This window comes from Acomys minous (assembly GCF_964271855.1).
Source record: "Acomys minous genome assembly, chromosome: 5".
NCBI classification, from domain to species: domain Eukaryota; kingdom Metazoa; phylum Chordata; class Mammalia; order Rodentia; family Muridae; genus Acomys; species Acomys minous.
The window spans coordinates 8,919,291-8,939,222 of record NC_140494.1 but is presented as its reverse complement, the minus strand read 5'-3'; the positions used below and the strand labels follow the sequence as shown (position 1 = coordinate 8,939,222).

Here is a 19,932-nt window from a genome sequence, read left to right as displayed (position 1 = left end):
CCCTTTATCTGTCTGATTGTATTTGCCTGTATTTCTTTAAGGGATTTATTTTTTCCTCTTTAAAGGCCCCTATCATCTTCATGAGCTTAGATTTGAAGTCATTTTCTTGTTTCAGCTGTGTTAGAACATCCAGTGCTTGTTGTAGTAGGGTACATGGCTCTGGTGGTGTCACAGTGCCCTGGCTCTTGTTGCTTGTGTTCTTTACACTGGCCTTTACCCATCTGGTTGTCCCTGGTGTTGGCTGGTTGTTCCTGGTATCAGCTGGACTTCTCTGGCATGCAGGAAGTGCCCTGGGACAGAGGCTGGATGTGCCTTGGGTCCAACAACCCTTCTCGGGGTAGTGGATAGGGCCGGGGGCTGGAGGCTGGAGGCTGGGGGCTGGATCTCAGCAAATAGCTCACAGCTTTTCTCTGATGGGTGCATCCCGGTGGGACCTACAGGCAGAGGGTTTGGGTGGGGATGTCTAACCTGTATGGTCCTGAGGTCCAACAGGTGTACTCAGGAAGGCCAGTAGAGCCATGGGCTGGAAGTTGAAACTGTGAATACCTGGTAGCAGGAATCCCTCCTCTCTGTGGGGAAAGTGCAAGAGGCTGGCATTTCAGATCAGCAGCACTGTCACGTGCTTGCTCAACAGTCACTGTGCAAGCTGGGTGCCCACCATCTTGGAGCTGTGTGATCCTCTTGTCTGGCAGGTTTCCTCAGAGAGAGGGGTAGAACCATGGATCTCATGTCTAGAGCGTGGAACTGTGTATCTTTGGAACTGACCTTGGGTAGGAAGATGGTGCCAGGTGGCCAGAGGCCAGGGCCATGTCCATAGCACCCAGGTTGCATCCTCCCAGCAGAGAGACAGGGGAGCTAGCATTTTTTGGAAGATAGGCTCCCAGCCACTTGTTTGCTCTGCAGACACTGAGCTCCAAGTACTCAGACACTGCGCATGCTGAGCACAGTCATCTTGTTCATGTCTTAGCGTGGTATCTAATGAGCAGGAGCACTAGCTGTTAATATCACCAGCATCATCACCATCCTTATCTTCTCATACTTCTAGCAGCATCTTTAGACTCTGTCGCTTTTCCAGGCCCCCAGAATGAGAAAATGGTGGGAATGTAAGGAATATAACAGTGCTTATGAGACATGACAACATTTGTCACAGTGTCTCTCTGCATAGTCATGAAATCTCTTGTCGAGGCTTAGATTTTTTTTCTCTTCATGCTCTTATGAATTTTTTTTTTTAGTGCAAGACATGTCAGATTTAAATAGTCACCTTTATCCAGTTGTCATCCCCAGATTCACTTGTACTCCTTTTTTTTTTTTTTTTGCTTTGCTCAAGGTGTTTTGTTTCTTATGATTGAGTCAGTGGATAAAAGCTCTTGCCACCAATCCTCTGTGACCCCCATGGTGGAAAGAGAGAACTACCCTTGAAATTGATCTTTGACCTCCACCCATGATATTGTACAAGCACACACACCTTATTCCCATGCACAAATAAATAAATGTAATAAAATATTTGAAAAATAATGTTGTCTTAGTCAATGTTCTACTGCTATGAAGAGACCCCAAGACCATGAGAAAACATTTAACTGGGGTGGCTTTCAGTTCAGAGGTTTAGTCTGTTATTGTCATGGTGGTGAATAGGATGACATGCAGACAGACATGATGCTAGAGGGTAGTAAGAGTCCTATATCCAGATTCATAGGCAGCAGGAGAGAGAGACATTGGGCCTGACTTGAGCTTCTGAAACCTCAAACCTACCCCCAGTAACACACCTACTCCAATAAGGCCACACCCACCTACTCCAACAAGGCCACAAGTTCTAAATATTTTCAAATAATGCCACTCTCTACCAGCCTTTGGGGACCATTTTTATTCAAACTACTACAGATAGATTTATTATTATCATTACTTTTATAATTCATTAAATATTGTTATTCATTTACTCCTATATCTATGTCTGCCACTTCCAGAATGTTCCTGGGCAATAGGATGATGAGGGAAAACCACCCACCAAGACCTTAACATCCATTAAGGGAAAGTAAATAACATGAAATGAGCCATCATTACTCTGAAATGTGCTTTATGGTAGGAGTTTGTTAAGTTGGGTGTTAGCTGAGTGGAAGGACTGACAGGCCTCCTTGGAGCCATGAGAAAACTCTCATAGTGAAAACTTAGCTTACCTTTCTGGGTACTGGACAATGATGACTGGCTTCTTGAGCAAAAGATGGACAAAACTAGAACATTGTAGCCCAAGAGAATGGTGTTTGGGGTCTCAGATGGCTCAGACAGTGAAGATGTTTGCTATCAAACCTGATATCTTGAGTTTAATCCACAGGACTCATATAGCAGAAGGAGATAACTTCTACAAAATGTTCTCAGACATCCACTCATGTGACATGTCAAGTGTGAGTTCACATGTGTACGCGTACACACATATAGAAAATCAACTGAAAGAGTTTTGAAAGAGAACGGTGGTTGTGAAGGTGCTACACACCATGGCTGGTAGCAGCCTGCGACCTAGTTTTGAGTAAAACACTTATTCGTGTCTTCTATTGAACTGTCACATGGCTATTCCATGTTCCAGAAGGTGAGCGGTGCCCTTTGCACAACATACATTAGGTATGAACCATGAAGCTGATCTTGGTAGTCAGTTTCTAAGTCAGGGCACAAGAGGACAAATGGGCTCACACGTGACCAGTTTGGGCTTTGTCTTTGCCTAGACCAGGGAAGCCCTCGTCACAATCCTCAACGACCTCCGGCCCCAGGATCGTTTCAATATGATTGGGTTCTCCAACCGGATTAAAATGTGGAAGGACCACTTGCTACCAGTGACTCCTGACAACGTTAGGAATGCCAAGGTCTACATGTACCAGCTGTCACCCACTGGAGGTAAGCACGGTGCTGCCAGCCTTTCCGCCCAGCTTTGGCATGACCACAGACTCATTCTCTGCAAAGAGACAAGGCTTTGAGAGCAGAAGCTGATACTAACAAAGGAAGAGACAGACAATAATATTTCCAGGTGCCTATATTTCTTCAAATTTGTAAATTCTCATTCCCTAAACTAAATTTGGATCCTGAACAAGGAAGCTTGCTTTGGTAAACTGTTTTTGGTTGGGGATGTTTTTTCAGGTTTATTTTTATTTACTTGCGTGTGTGCATTTCTATAAATTGATGCCACGAATGGAAGGGTGCCCATGGAAAACAGAAGAGGGCATCAGATCCCTTGGAGTTGGAGTTACCAGCAGTTGTGAGCCACCCGACGTGAGTCCTGGGAGCTGACCATGGCTCTTCTGGGAGGACAGGAAGTGACCTTAACTGCTGAGCCACCTCTCCCTTGATGGAGAATTGAAGCCAAGTGTGTGCTGCAGGATTGCGTATGTCCTCAAGCAAAGGCAGACAGAACTGCCCTATAGAACAAGCTGTGGTCTTGGCTGAGCTGCAGCATGGTCGGTGGGCATGAGTCCCGGGTGCCCTGGGCTGTGCTGTGGATGTGGGATGGGGGAAGGAGAGGGCTGGAATCCGAGTCACTGCACAGTACCTTGAGTGTAGTGCCCAGGATATGTGCAGAGGGCTGGGACTGGGACATGATTACAGTAAACCCTTCTAAAACTAGTGAACCAGGCACCTCTGTTGCCCACTGTGCTGTATGTGGCTCCTTTCTTTAAAAGAAAAACACCCGAAATGTGTTATTACTGGGGCGGGGCGTATGGTACCATGGTGATCATGTAGCAGCCAGAGGACGTCTTTGTAGAGTTGATTCTCTCCTTCAGCCTTTATGTGGGCTTCAGAAACTGAGCCCAAGTTGTCAGACTTGCCCAGCAAATGCCTGTATTTGATGAGCCTTCTTATCAGGCCTTACCTGGCCCGTTTTCAAATGCAGAGATGCTATCTTGTGGAGTTCCCATGTTTGTTAATTCTGCTTTCACTATCTGGAAACACTGCAGAACACTCAGGTCAGCTGTCCCCCATCTGAAGATTTCTATTTCCTCCTTCCTTCCTTCCTTCCTTCCTTCCTTCTTTCCTTCCTTCTTTCTTTCTTTTTTTTTTTCTTTCTTTCTTTGGTTTTTCAAGACAGGGTTTCTCTGTGTAGCCTTGGCTGTCCCAGGCTGGCCTCAAACTCACAGAGATCCGCCTGCCTCTGCCTCCCAAGTGCTGGGATTACAGGCGCACACCACCACGCCCGACTCTAGGATGCCTCTTCATACACCGTACACACTCCGTAATGATCTGTTGAGTTAAACTTATGCTAGTGGTATTAGTGACTATTAGAATGGTGCATCTCACAGAAGCAATAAGCATCTTTAGAAAAAAGCTGATATGTAATATGTTCATTTAGAGCCCACACCTAAGAATCCATATTTGCTCTCCCTACCATCCTCCCTCACACTCTCCCTCTCCCCCCACCACTCCCCCCTCTCTCTCTCATGTATGTATGTGTATCTGCATGAATTAATGCGTAACACATGTGTGCAAGTACCCATGTGCAAGAGGAGGGCACTAGTCCCTGGATCAATTGTGACCTGCCTGAGATGGGTGCTGGAAACTGAGCTGGGTCTTCTTCACGAACAGTAGAGCTCTTAACCACTGAACTATCTCTCATTCATTCCCCCCCCCCTTGACTCTCCATTGCCCGACCCTCTCCTGGAAAACATCAGAGTACTCTGCATTCTCTATGCAATGTACTTTCAAGGTCGGAGTGCAGCTTCTGAAGCTTGATATCCTGGATTTGAATCTAGCTCCACCCATAAAAGCTCCATCCATAAAAGAAAAGGGTGACAATAGCTTGGCTATCAGAGTGAGATAGTTATACCATCCCAAGTGTGTTGAAGGGCGCTAGCAGATAAGGGGTCTATTCTCCTTAAGTTCAGTTGTGGTCTTTATTTTAGTCCAACTGAGTATCCCCTTTCTGGTACTGGCACATCCTGTGAGCTCTCAGCTCAGTGGTTGGACAGCTGTTTAGGACTCTGCTTGTAGAGGGGACTCAATGCTGGTGTATGCTCAGGGGATACCCTGCCTCAGCATAGCCTTGCTTCTGTGCCCTGATGTCCCTCGGTGCATGTGTATGAGCATGAAAGCTAACTCTACATCTTTGCCCTGGCTCTCCCTGGCTTTAGAGTGGAAGAAGAGATTTGGCACTGTTAGTGTGGATTTAAGACAATACAGATGCTTGCTACTTGTTCTTGCCCACATACACAGAGGTGAAGTGAAATTACACATGATATTTTTTAAAAGCAAATTAATGAGTCAAAGAAATGCACCTTTCACATCTATCTGGACCCTGTGCACTTTAGTGAGACATATGGATGCATTTGTCGCAAGCACAGGTCATCTATTTTTCTTCTTATGTTTATTGTTTTTTTCTCTTTTGAGACAGTCTTGCCAAGGGTGGCCTCAAACTCTCGGTAATCCTCCTGCCTCAGCTTCCTGGATGCTGGGAATATACATATGGTATATTCAGCTTCTTTTTTAAAATTTTAAAAATATTTATTTATTTATTTATTTATTTTTAGGACAGAAAGCAATGAGGGAGATAATTTGGTTCCTTGAAACATGGTACTAGCACAACTCTACATTTTCTTAAAAACAGTGTTTAGGATGTGAAAATGTTTTGACATATACATTTTATCTCAAGCCAATTAAAAAAACCCAATGCGGTGAAGTGAGGGAGTTTGGTGTACAAGTTTTATATCGAGCCTTCAGAAGGAATCATTAAGAGAAACAGATGTCTGATGCTACACTAAGAACACAGGTTCCTCTTGATGGTGGGGCCGTGGCTTATAACGTGAATGGGGTTTTTAGCTCATCCAGAAAGACCATTGTAGCGGGCTCTAACCCCCTCAGCCATGCATTCTCCCCCACCAAGAAAACAGTTGCTTAGCATCTGCTCAAGGCACTTTCTGACCATGCTAATCAGAGATACAGATGATAGGCACCTTTCCAGGGGAAGATGGCAGGTGTGTGTGTGTGTGTGTGTGTGTGTGTGTGTGTGTTCATGTGTATGCATGTGTGTATGGAAGTCAATATGAGATGGCTTCCTCTGTCACTCTAACTTATTTTCTGAGACAGGGTCTTTCACTGAACCAGAACCTGATCTGGGCTGCACTGAAATGATTGGCTAGCGAACAAGTGAGTTCTTGTGTTCACCTGCACACACACACACACACACACACACACACACACACACACACTGCATATGAAGGTCAGGAAACAGCCTTGGGTGTCATTCTTCAGATGCTATCCATCTGATTAACTGACTGATTGATTGATTGATTGATTGATTGATTGATTTTGGAATCTCTCTCTGGCCTGAAACTCACCAAATAGGGTAGGTTGTCTGGCCTGAAAGCTCCAGGCAGCTACCTATGTCTGCCTCCCTTGCACTAAGATTACAAGGGTGTGCCACACATGTGTGTGTGTGTGTGTGTATGTGTGTGTGTGTGTGTGTGTGTGTGTACCTCCCCAGAATAATTCCAATTCACTAATACACAGTTAGCAAACACTTGTCAGAGTTCTAGATAGGCCAGAGTCACCCTACATATGCAGTCCTGCCCTGACCCTGAATGGCTGAAGGATAACTGCGGCTGTGACTGTGCATTTAGAGTTTGGAGGTGAACACAAAGCCACGAACTGTCCTGTGTTGATACTCTACAGGCACAGACATCAATGGGGCCCTTCAGACCGCCATCAGGATGCTCAACAGCTATGTGGCCCAGAATGACATCGAAGATCGGAGTGTGTCCCTCATCGTCTTCCTCACCGATGGGAAACCCACCTTCGGGGAGACCAGCACCCTCAAGATTCTCAGCAATACCAAGGAAGCCGCTGGAGGCCAGATCTGCATCTTCACCATTGGCATTGGCAATGACGTGGACTTCAGACTGTTAGAAAAACTTTCTCTGGAGAACTGCGGCCTCACGAGGCGTGTTCTCGAGGAGGAGAAGGCGGGGGCCCAGCTCATCGGGTACGTTGACTTTCTTCTCATGACGAGAGGTGGGGACAGAGGCTGGGGGCAGATGTGGTAGACTCCAGGGCTGAAAGTGTCTCTTTCTGGGCCTCACCCTCACATCTGCTGGAAATGAAGACAGCTCATTGCATTGAGGAACGTCACAGTGTGTCTTAGTCTTATTTTTCAGGTTATTTAAAATTATTTCTTTTGTTCCTCTAGTAATTAAACCCAGGGTTGTTGTGTATGCTAAGTAAATGATTCACTCACCAGTGAGCTAGGCCTTCTATTATTTTAGTTTGAGATGTGGAGCTTGCTAAGTCGCTCAGATGGCCTTGAATTTGTGACCCTGCTACCTGGGCCCCTACAGTATTTTTGAATATTTGGCTCATAATGTGTTTTGAAAAGAGTCAGATTTTAGTTTAATGTGTGACTTTAGGTAGGCTTTGAAGATTGTATGTGCTTCAGTTTCGTCTTCTGCAAAATGAGGATTATAACCGATGACAGTTTAATGGGAACACTTAAGTTTTGGCACAGTATATCACGTTAGTGATCACGTAGAGTTATAATCGACATCTGGACATTTTGAATAACTGGTGAGATGATTGTATTATAATTTGAAGTGAAATGACCAATTAAAACTTCTGGAAACTTAAAACATTTTTTGAAATGGTGGAAAAATCTAGAACTTAGGTCTTCCAAGACAAAATTAGCTTGTGTCAGAAACCGTGTTGCTGACCATGGTGTATGATCTTGTTGTTGGTAGAAAGAAGGACTGTGCCCAGGTTCAGCGGCAGCTCCTCAGTCTTCACTCTGCAAACACAGCATCTATGTCAAAGGAAAAGTCTGCTTTATCCAGATTTCAACAGCCAATCAAAGAAGTTTATGTACGATAGGCCCAACTGAAAGTCTCTAAGAAATGCAATCAAAACAGGTGTTTGCTATGGAACTGGCTGACATTTTTCTCCTAGGATTCCGATGGAAGATTTAAGTGAGCACGTAGATCTGGTTCCTACATTATTAAAAAAAAATATTCAAAATCAGATTCAAAGACAGAAAACCTACCACACCATATAACAGAACCGGGGTTTAATCAGGAGGCCACAAGGAAAAGCAATTGCATTGAAACCCCTCAACTACACTGGAATTCTGTTGGAAATGCTACCCATACCTTGCGTTTCTGGAGAACTTAAAGTGAACCATGCATTTTTATATATTCATCATCTCCTATGATCCTCACAAGTTTCTAGAAGATAGGTCGATAAGGGTAGAAGCTGAGATGCTGTGCGGATACCTCTAGCTGTAAAGGCTTCCTAAATGGCTTGTTTAAGTCTCCTTTAGTACTTGAGACAGGTTAGCCCCTGCTCCATATAGTCAAGGACCCAGGTTGATTCCACTGCTCTGTGCCCTACTTCCTTAGGCTCTGTTCTTTGCAGTGTTGAACTCATGTCACTGTCATTTCTGATTTCCAGACCCAACAAGACAAAAGAAACAAAGGTGAACACAGGCTGCTTTACTGTAAGCAAGCGTCTTGGAAGATGTGCCTGTGACCCCTAGTTGTAAAGCATGCGTGAAAGCATGACCTCGTAGCCACAGCTGCCCACAACAGAAGCTAGGAATTTTCCTCTGTAGGTAGATGGACACATGCCTCGTTAGAAAACCATCACTTAAAAAGGAGAGAATAGGAGCTGGGCGTGGTGGTGCACTCCTTTAATCCCAGCACTCGGGAGGCAGAGGCAGGTGGATCACTGTGAGTTCGAGGCGAGCCTGGTCTGCAAAGCAAGTCCAGGACAGCCAAGGCTACGCAGAGAAACCCTGTCTCAAAAAACCAAAAAACAAAACAACAACAAATTAAATAAATAAAAAGGAAAAAATAGATTTAGGGAGGCATGGCTTTCGTGGCTATAAAAGGGATACTGTTAACATCCCAGTCCTAATGATGACTTTGGAAGTAATGGAGCCGCATATCCTAAGGCAAAGAAGTGGAGACAGCCTCCCTGCCTCCAGCTCTCTAGAGCCTTGGAAAGGAAGTGTTAATATCATCACTGCTTAGCATGAAGCAGCCACATAACAGGCCCACCAGAAACGCTGATGGAAACAAATGCTACACCACCCAAAAGCGCTACCTTAAAGTCAAGATGAGATTTCTGAAGTTTAATGTGCTGGCTTAAGTGCCTTCGTAACGTACAGTTAATTCTAAGAAACAAGTTGTAAATAGACCTTTGAGAAACTAAGGTGTGTGTAGAGAGGAAATTTATCGTGTGCTTTTTTGAGGATTTCTGACATTGTATCTCAGGAAGACTATTTCACGAAACCAAAGGTTGATCAGGTAGTGGGAGATTGTGATCCATTCTAAGGAGGCTGCCGTCTTCCTTCCTCTGCAGACCTAAAGCTTTGTGAGCTCGTTAGAGGGACTCAAGTCACCACTGTACCATCTGCTATTAAAATACCGCGCCGAGTGCAGAGCGGGGAGGAGACCACGTGCACAGTCAGACCCAAACCCTCTGAGAGTCGGATTTCCTTCAGGGCGGACCACTTACACCTCAGCCAGGGCTTGATTCTCTCTGTCCTACCTCTGCAGGTTCTACGATGAAATCCGGACGCCGCTTCTTTCTGACATCCACATAGATTACCCTCCTGACATAGTAGAGCACGCCACCAAAACCCTGTTCCCCAACTACTTCAATGGCTCCGAGATCGTCATCGCCGGGAAGATGGCAGATGGGAAGTTTGATAAGCTGCATGTCGAGGTCACTGCCAGCAACAGTAAGAAATTTGTCATCCTGAAAAAAGACATCCCTGTGGGGTCCCAGAAGCTGGGGAATGACGTCTCAGTCACCCTTGACTCCGCCCGCGATGGCGGGGAGGGTCCCAACCACGTGGAGCGTCTTTGGAGCTACCTCACCGTGAAAGAGCTGCTTAGCGCCTGGCTGCAGAGCAACAGTGAGCAGGAGAAGGAGCAGCTGAGGCGGAAGGCCCAGGCTTTAGCACTGAACTACCACTTCCTCACCCCCTTCACCTCCATGAAGCTGAAGAAGCCAGGGCTCCACAGAGACCGCCTGGAGGACACCCGCGGCATGTCGGCCGCCACAGGACCAGAGACCGTGGTGCAGAGCCTGCGAGGGGCGGGCGTGCAGCCAGGTAGCCCAACCTCAGGGGCCGGGGCCTGCATTGCCAGTGCTAATTCCTTTTAAGGCCAAGGGAACCTCAGCAGAGATCTGTTTTATTTTCTCCTATTGTTTGTGAGGGTCACACGCAAGGACCCTACGTGAAGTGCACAGTCACCAGATGCAATCTCAAAACAGCTATGCTTGATCTAAACTGTAGGTCACAAGAGCAATGGGAAGAATTGGCAAGAGGCTGAGAAATGTGCGCGACTCAAGTCAGCTGACCTGGCTGAGGTGGAAACAGTGCTTTTGAGCTCAGCTCAGACTGTGTAGTAAGGTCCTGTCTCAACAGAAGTGAAACAGAAAAACAAAAATGTGTGGACTCATGAAAATTCATGATTTACACACCAGCCATTTTGATGCCAGTTGACAGAATGCTTAGTGACAGGAGAAACGTTGTAAGCAAAGCAAAGGCCCGCATCCTTTATACCACCAACACATGGAAAGTGGTCTGGTCTTTAATGTATAACGTTTTTTATTGTTCTTGCCAAATTTCCATCTCCTAGAGAGGAGACTGAAGTTAACCAGGCCCTCCCAGAATCCCACAAATGCTGGGTGATTTATTTCCCACATTAAACTGTGGCACACACTCACAAAGACAGAGAGAACAAAGTTTGGATCCAGGGACCCTCCCGAGCAGTTATGAAGTGTAGGACACACTTACAGTCATCCCCGAGAGTACAGTCACTTGCCTATAAGTGGGGACCATTGCCAGCACTGACTATGCAGCCAGCGTCCTTTGGCCTAGGCTGAGTGTTCTGTTAATATTAGATGCCTCTCCCATGGGGTGCGGAGTCCTGGAAATGCGCTGAGGATTTCAGGCCCTCCGGCACAAACAAGCGGCGTCCCATCTCAGACAGAAGGAGCATCTGCTGGCGAAGTTAGCGAGATTCCATTCTCATTTAGTTATTTCTTTTAAAATGTTATCACATTTAGTTTACTCATTGCGTGAGTGTGCTCCTGTGTGGGTGGGGAAGGGTGGGACAAGGCGGTTTCGCGGAACACAAGTCAGAGGACAACAAGAGGAGTTGTTGTTTGTCCCTCTGCCATGTGGGTCTCAGGGATGGAACCTGTCACCTTCGTGGCAAAGCGAGTGGCTTTACCTGCCAAGTCATCTCGCTGGCCGTAGGCCATGTTTGGAGGATCTTTTTAGTTCCTACTTTTGGTTTTGTTTTATTAACTGATACAGGGTCTCACTATATAGCCCAGGCTCGCCTGGAAATTGTGGTCTTTGGGCTCTTGATTCTTAGTTATTACAAACATTTCTGAAAGCTGTGGCATGTTTCTCATCTCCACCTGCCACTCCCTGTGTCCCTCCGCACATTTTTAACAAATGACAACTATGCTTTTCTGTGTCCTTTTCAGAACCTGCTCTCAAGAAGCCGTATAACCCAAGAATTAAAATCTCAAAAACATCAGGTAAGTTAAGTGTGTAATTGAAGGGAAGGAATTCTGCAAGTTCTCTGAAGCCGGTGAGAACAGGAGCTCATGGATCATATCCCCATGACCTGTGTAATTCAGCAGCAGCAGGCGCATGAACCAGAACACACACCACAAGTCGTTTTATAAGCCAAGGAGAAGGCCTGGTAGGAGGGGCCAGCAGAGGAGGCGGAGAGCGCTGGCCCCTTCTGGGTTTGGGAGAGCCGGAGTGTGCGCTCAGCCTCTGCTATCCCAGAGGTAAACATGGTGTTACAAGAATAAAGATGTCTGACCGTAGAGGCAGGATTTTTCCTCTTTTTTTGGTTTTTGTTGGTTTTGAGTCCTTGGCTTTGAAAGGAAGCACAAAACAAAGACGTAGTCTTCCTTTTGGCCGTGTCTCATAAGCGTGTAATATACCTAGAATCCGGCGGAAGAAAAGTCTGTGCTTTATTCTCCTAATGTCCACCTTTTCCATTGTGAGTTTGTGTTCTTGCCTTTCTGCTGAGAAGCCAGGGACATCCGGTGATGAGCTGTGGGGCTACAAGCACAGAGTCCCACGGAGAGAATGCACTTTCTATGTGCATCTGCACTGTGGAATGTGAGCAAACCTTTCTCTTGGCCTCTGCCTGTGCTGATGACTGCTGGGCTCCTCCACACCCTCGAAACGAGTGGACAACCTCCCTTGTATGAGGATTTGGGTGGAGATCACGTTTTCAGTGCAGCATAAGCTTCAGACAAAGGTCAGGCACGCTGTAACCATACACACTGGTGCCAAAGATGGGCACTGTTTCCATATCAAGACAGATGCCTGTATCTCCTACCCAACCCACCACACACAAACCTTCCCACCCCCACCCTGCTCCCCTGCCACAATCCACCCCACCCCTGCAACCTTCCCCCACCATTGTTTAATTTGTATGTGGGTGGGTGCGCATGTGTGCGTGTGTCAGAGGATTGCCTCCAGTCTCTTTTCTCAGGTTCCTTTCACCTTTTACACGTGACAGGATCTCTCCTTGCTGTGAAACTTCACCAAGTAGGAGAGAGCGGCCGACACCAAGCTTACAGGCATCCAGTTGTCTCATCGTCACTGAGATGACAAAGCTGTCACACCTGGCTATTTACATGCACGTTAGAGATTGAACTTGGGAGGCATCTGCCTTTACTGATTGAGCCATCTCTCCGGTCCCCACCTTGTATTTACTTATGTTGCCTTTTGCACAGGGCTTTAGGCACTTAACAACGAGAGCTGCTGAATTCACTCAAAGTCTTTTCTGAGAGCTAGTACTGAGAGCAGTCACAGGGGAGGCTTGGGTTTCCTTGCAACTTGAAGGCTGAACACACACACACACACACACACACACACACACACACACACACACCCACATATTCATACAAAGCAGAGAGGTATTCCCGGTCATGTAGTTTTATGTACAAGCAGGGAGAGACGCTCCCATGGAGTAAGAGAAGATGATGACTATTGACACTGACTCGGGCAGGGGTGGGGTCTGCTGAGGACGAGGCGGCACTGCTTCTCTTAGCAGGGGTAGAAGAGGGAAGAAGAGACCCAGAGTCTCATCTGTGTGACCCAGAAAGGAGACTTCCACCACCATCACGGACAGTGTCGCTCGGCTTTCTAGTGACTTCTGTGCTCTCCCTGTCGTTGCCTGAACTTGAGTTGCAGTTAGCAACAAGGCAGCTCACACTGTAAACGCTTAGGAGATTGTGTAGTGGGAATATCCAGCCTCTTGCCATTGTGTCATGATGTTGTAATCTATGAAATTTACGTCCTAGAACCTACAGCTGGGTTACAAAAAGGAAAACAAATCCCATAATGAGGTGGGGGTGGGGTGGTGGCTTAGTGGGTAAGAGCACTTGTTGCACAAGCGTGAGTTTGAATCCGAGCAGCAACAACATGCCCCACGCATGCCTGTAATCTGCCGTGGAATTGCTGGCTGGCAGCCCAGCTCTAGACTTAGTGAGGAAGGCAGTGGGTTGATGGGGCCGGCTGGATAGCTCATGCCTTTCTTTGACCTCTTCACATGTGCCTGGGCACAAACACTTGTGCCATATGTGAGAATACACACTCCCACACATATACACATATACACTCACTCAAAAAATTTCCATAATGATTTAAGTAAGTTTAAGTTTTTTGTGTTGGGCCGAGTCATAGCTGTGCTCAAGGTGAGGGCTGGACATGTCAGACTATGTTGGAGAAAGAGCATTGTCCATGGGACTCTTGGCATAGACAAGAAAGGCTCTTCATTCTTTTAATTTTCTAAAGATTTATTTATTTTTATTTTATGAGCTTGTGTGTTTTGCCTGCATGCATGTCTGTGTACTGCTCGCGTGTAGTGCCCAAAGAGACCAGAGGAGGGTGTCTGATTCCTTGGAACAGGAGTTATGGGTGATCGTGAGCCTCCATGTGGGTACTGGAAACTGAAGCTGGGCCCTCTGCAAAAAAAAAAAAAAAAAAGAATCAGTGCTCCAGGCACTGCCACTGAGCCATCTCTTATCTCTCCAGCTCTGGGTCTTCATTCCTTGACTAGACAGTTAAGGGAGAAAGAAAATGATGTAAGCGTCCACATGGGAAGCCAAACTCAGTAGTCACTGAAAATTCGTAGAAAATCTCCCTTCTCTTTTCCCATCGTCCTTCCTCTCAAGGCTTAGTTGTCTGAAGTACGGTGGAAACACCGTTACATCTGAGTTCAGGAGAGCAGAGCCAGCTGCCCTCACTGTGCACTAACTCGCCAGCTTTGGGCCACCATTACCCTTCTGCACCTTTTCCGTATTTAGAACTGAGGACAGCGTTCTTTCTGCATTATGAGTGTGGTCAAACAAGTGATCCATCTGATAACATAAAGTAGTACTCCAACATATTTTTTCTTTTCTTTTTGGTAGTGGATGGAGATCCTCATTTTGTTGTGGATTTCCCCTTAAGCAAGCTCACTGTCTGTTTCAACATTGATGGAGAGCCTGGGGACATCCTGCGGCTTGTCTCCGATCACCTGGACTCTGGTAAGTTCTTCCTTCCCTTGTGGTACCTCGGCAAAGGGATGGGCATTTCATCCTCCGTGCTCAAGATGAATGGCCAGTGATAGAAGAGGACATCCCAGATGCTCTGCAGGCACTCATTAGCACACATAGAGCCCCTGACTTTATATTCCCAGTGTGGCCTTGAATACCATAGCACCTGTAGTGTCTCTTCTGTCAAATGGACATAGTAATTCTCTGCTTGTCTCACAGCCTATTACGTAGTAGATTCTACTGAATCATGCATAGAAACACTCAAATGCTGTAGAAATTCATCACCTCTTGTTGCCGTTGTGTCTTTCCACTCAGAAGCCGTGGTGGTAGGGAGGTCGTGGTCCTTAAAGACTTATGTTTCCAGATATTAAACACACAGCCCACGAATACACGTGAAAGGGCTTTGTGTCTATAGAGGGACAGAGAAAAAGACATTAGCACAGAAAATGCTTTTTGAGTGCAGTGCAGGTAGCACTGCTTGAGGACAACCACATGGACAGCCACACCGCCCAGCACTGTGAGGACCTGCATTGACAGGCACCTTCTAATAGTTCTAGGCGCTAAGCAGTAAGTGTTTGGCAGGACGAGTCTCAGACAACCCCGGAAGGTAGCATCTGTGATGTGATTACTTGAAGTTTAATCCCTGATCTTCCTTATCAGATTATTCGCTTGCAGGCTGCCTTCACTTCATTTCAGTTGCTGTGCTAAAATAACTTCACCAAAAGCAACTTGGGGAGAAAGGGCTTATTTTATCTCATAATTCCAGGTTACAGCCCATGACTGAGGGAGTAAAAGCGGCAGAAATGGGAAGAAGCTGATCACATCACATTCACAGTCAAAACCAGAAAGAAATCTCTCCACTCACACACAGTTCAGGACCCCTGCCTAGGGGATGGCGCTGCCCACAGCAGCCTGGGTCTCCCATATCAATCAACTTAATTCAGAAAACATGCTGCAGTCATGCCCCAAAGCCAACCCTATGTAGACAATCTGTACTTGAGACTCTCTCAGCAGGTGAATCTAGATTGTGTCACACAGGCCTTTGTAACCTCAGAGTTAAACTCTTAATGCTTTTAATTTGAAAAGCAGCTGGCGTTGAGCCACCGACTTAACCATGCCCCTTCCTGGAGGTGCGCCTTCTTAAGAGCTTGGTTAGGTTTGAATGTGTAACATCCTTCCCAGTGCAGGTTTTGAATGCTTTGTCTTCACATGATGGCAATGTTTGGGAAGCTATAGAACTCTTAGGCAAGAGGGCTTACTTGAAGTGAGTCACTGTGATTGGGTCCTTTAAGAGGGGCACATATATTTTACCTGGCTCCCATGTGCTATGCCGTCTGCCTCCTGGCCCCCATTAAAGCTCTCTGCCACATATTCCAACTACCATGGAGAGAGCGGCCTCACATGCCTTCTTTACCATGATGAGCTGAAATCCCTCTGAAGCCATGAGCCAAAATAAACCTTTCTTCTCTTGTTTATGTCAGGCATTTCATCATAGCAACAGAAAGTAACAACACAAATCTCTTTTGTGGTTTCTGTATTCACAACAGTGAAGTCAGTGTGCAGTGTTAGAGCTTTGAGGATCAAGAACAGGGCGTCTTCACAGGCTGGGGCTTCTCCTTTATTCATATTTAGAAGAGACTTTTCTTGTTGGATATCTAAGAAGCTTCCAAGATTTGTTGAAGATTATCTCAAAGCTAAGAAAAACAAGAATTAATTATGTAGCAGCCTTTTATTAGTGAAAATTAACCTCTTTTTCTGAAAGCAAAACATATAGCATACATCCCCAAATTCGTCCCCAAATATTTCCTGTAGAGCGCATCTGTTACTGTTCAGTGGCACACAACTGACCTCTGGGACCCAGTGCCCTGGTCTTATGAATGTCTGGGAAGTTGCAGTTGTGCTTATAATGTAGTAAACAGGGAAGGAGTTGCATCCGACGGCAGTTGATGGCTTTCACACAAGCCTCTTTCTGTGCCACTCCCCACAAGTTCCCTTAGGTTTTATACTCCTAGATTTTATAAGACAAGGAGCTTTATATTAATATTTTAACTGATAGGGGTAAACACACCTTAGGTAGAAGAGATTGGCTTTTTGAATAAAAACACCATTTTAACTTTGAATCCTGCTCAGAGACATCAATGAATCTCTAAATTATGATTATCGACAGCTTGTAGACACAGTGCCTATCAGAGCCACACCAGCAGACACTGGAGTGACACAGGAATGAAAATACATAAAGACAGTAACCACTTTCTATGATATTTGACCCAAACCTACATCTTCCTTCCTTTAATCACACACACACACACACACACACACACACACACACACACACACACACACATTTTTTAAGACAGGTTTTCTCTGTGTAGCCCTGGCTGTCCTGGACTCACTTTGAAGACCAGGCTGGCCTTGAACTCACAGTCATCTGCCTGTATCTGCCTCTGCCTCCTGAGTGCTGGGATTAAAGGCGTGCACCACCATGCCCAGCTAATCCTATATTTTAACGCAGAAGGAGGCTCATTAATGACTTCATGCATTTGCTCATCAATGAGCAACCGCTAAGTGGCCCCATAGGAGCAGTTCAGACAATAGTCTTGGTGGGAGATACAAAGATAAGAAAGGTGGAAGGAAATTCATTACATACTATCTATGGCTTTCTGGAAAAAAAATGACAAAACATGTGACATCAAAAATGTAAGGGATCCTGCATTCCCAGCGTACTCAGTTAATCAAGTTTACTCCTTCTCAAGTCTCTGATGGAGCTGAAGACCAGGTAGCTTAGTTTTACAATGAAGCTTAGTTGTTTAGGGGTTAAGATGTTTTTAGGTCTAGATAGATGTTTTAAGTTAATAATGACAAGATGTGATGGAGATTGACTTACATTCAGAATTTTAGACACACCAAGTTAGGAAAGATGCTTTCTTCAAAGCTGTCAAATACAAATAGCCAAAACACTAAGAACGTAACATTTATATAATTCCTGATTGTGTCATGGTTATTTTTGCTATAGGTAGTTTATTGTATATATGTGGAATAATATAAATGTATATGTAAAAAAATAAACAAAAAAATTTAAGGGATAAAAATTTATTTTGGGTTCTTGTTTCAGGGTTCAGAATCCTTGGCTCCATCAGTTCTGGGCCCATGGTGAGGCAAGGAACCCTAGTAGTGGGAATATGGGACAGATGGGGATTACATCATGGCTGACAGGAAGTAAAGAGTCAGAGAAACAGTAGGGCTGGTACAGATTCTCCCAAGGGTTCATCTTCCAAGTGACCTGCTCCGTCCAGTGGGCCCCTACCTCTGAATTTCCAATGCCTCTTCAAATAGACCCACCACTTGAGGGATTAGCCCTTTTCACATGTGCCTTTTGGAGAGACAGTTCATTGCCACACCGTAGCAGATGCCGTAAGCCAGAAAATAAGCATGGCTTTTCTAATCAGTTCTCTTCTTGGCCTTTGAGGTGTGACTGTGAACGGAGAGCTTATTGGGGCCCCAGCACCTCCGAATGGCCACAAGAAACAGCGCACATACTTCCGCACCATCACCATCCTCATCAACCGGCCCGAGAGATCTTACCTTGAGATCACACCCAACAGGGTCATCCTGGATGGTGGAGACAGGCTGGTTCTCCCCTGCAACCAGAGTGTGGTGGTAGGGAGTCGAGGACTGGAGGTGTCGGTATCGGCCAATGCCAACGTCACGGTCACCATCCAGGGCACCATTGCCTTTGTCGTCCTCATTCACCTCTACAAGAAGCCAGCACCCTTCCAGCGAAACCACCTGGGCTTCTACATCGCTGACAGCAGAGGCCTGTCCAACAGTTGCCATGGGCTGCTAGGTAGGTGGTTGCCCATGCTCAGTCTAGGACCAGAGGATAGAACTGGCTTTCCTAAAAGGAAACCCATGTGGCCAATACCGTGAGCTTGACAGACCATTACAGTGGGAGTGTGGTCCTTCCCTCAGCAGCCTCTGGGGCTGTAGATGCAGGATCTCTCACAATCGCTAAAATCTAAGGATGCTCAAGGCCCCTTGTAATAAAATGTGCAGAATTAGCATAAAAATCTACTCACGTTCTTCCCCTGTGGTAAATAACTTCTGGATTACTTACCGTACCCGAAGCAATACTGGTGCTAGGTAAGTAGTCATTGTACTGCATTGTTTATTCAAAGATGACAAGAAGAAAGTTTATATCTTCAGTGTCAGAGCATGTCCCCCTGTGTATTTTCAATCCAAAGTTGACACAGATGCCAGACTTCATATAGCATTACATTACATTTTGTATGTGTGTGTTCATGTATGTGTGGGGTACATGTGCCTTTGGGCATTGGAGGACAAGCCTGGGTATTCTTCCTCAGACGCCTTCCACTTTTTGTTTTGAGGCAGGGCCTCTCAACAGCCGTAGAACTTCTGTACAGACATAGACTAACCGCCCGTGATATTCAGGATGCTTTCCTGTCTCCACCCCACACCTATCCATCTCTGGAACCACAGACATATGCCATCATTCCCAGCTTTGTAATGAGTTCTAGAGATGAAACTGAGGTCCTCACTCTTGTGAAGCCAGTGCTTGACTGGCTGATGTATCTCCCCAGCCCAGAGAATTGTATTTCTTGTTTCAGGAGTGGGTCTTATCTACCATTTATCGCTAGACTTCTGAGAACTCAAACACAGAGATGAGGTGCAGCCATCCATCAGGCTGGTTTCTTGCCTTTCTGCAAGAGGAATCAGACCCAGGGCAGCCCAGCCCTGTGCACGGGAGGTGGATGCCTTTCCTCGGCAGTCATCCGAATCGCTGCGGGCAGCAGGCGGGCCATGCTGGCTGGCCTTCTTCAATGTGCAATCTCACATGGGCCCTTTGCCTAAAAATTAAGACTGAGTCATCGCAGCTCAGTTTAGAAGGCAGGATTTCCTGGCACTTGAGCTTGGTGTGTTTTCTTGTGTCTGGCTGCCAAGCATAAGCTCCATCCCACAGATGCACATCCATGTTCCCTTGGCCTGAGCATTGCCCTCGCTTGACCTGGGGAATTCTAAGGCCGAGTGTCAGTCATGAGCTGGGATGACTGCTTCCCTTCCCCTCCCAATACATAATGAGTGTGGGTGGCATGGAGAAAAGAGGAGAGGCCTGGATCTACCATCTTGTCCTCCTAACGTAGCAGGAGACTGTACTAACTCCATCTGTTGTCTCGGCATTAGCAACTAACTGGGCAGCTTCCAGAGGAGGTAGACCATGATGAGGAGACTCTCATCTCTGTTTCCTCCCCACCTAGTCCAGGTCACAGGCTCCATCACAGACTAGGCAGTGGATGAATGAATGCTTCCAGGGAGGGTCCAGCCTGGGACCAGTGGTCCAGAGGAAAAATCCTCCTGCCCCTGACACCA

At 46.2% G+C, this 19,932-nt stretch overlaps 1 protein-coding gene across 1 annotated transcript in view; it reads left to right on the top strand.

The window, feature by feature from the left end:
* The window catches only part of ITIH5 (inter-alpha-trypsin inhibitor heavy chain 5), a 97,130-nt gene that overhangs the window by 71,845 nt on the left and 5,353 nt on the right, over positions 1-19,932 (top strand). Inside the window, exons 8-13 of the mRNA XM_084781053.1 lie at positions 2,712-2,880; positions 6,643-6,952; positions 9,516-10,075; positions 11,467-11,520; positions 14,422-14,538; positions 18,014-18,391. Coding sequence (XP_084637179.1) covers positions 2,712-2,880; positions 6,643-6,952; positions 9,516-10,075; positions 11,467-11,520; positions 14,422-14,538; positions 18,014-18,391 — 1,588 coding nt within the window. The remainder of the gene's footprint in view (positions 1-2,711; positions 2,881-6,642; positions 6,953-9,515; positions 10,076-11,466; positions 11,521-14,421; positions 14,539-18,013; positions 18,392-19,932) is intronic.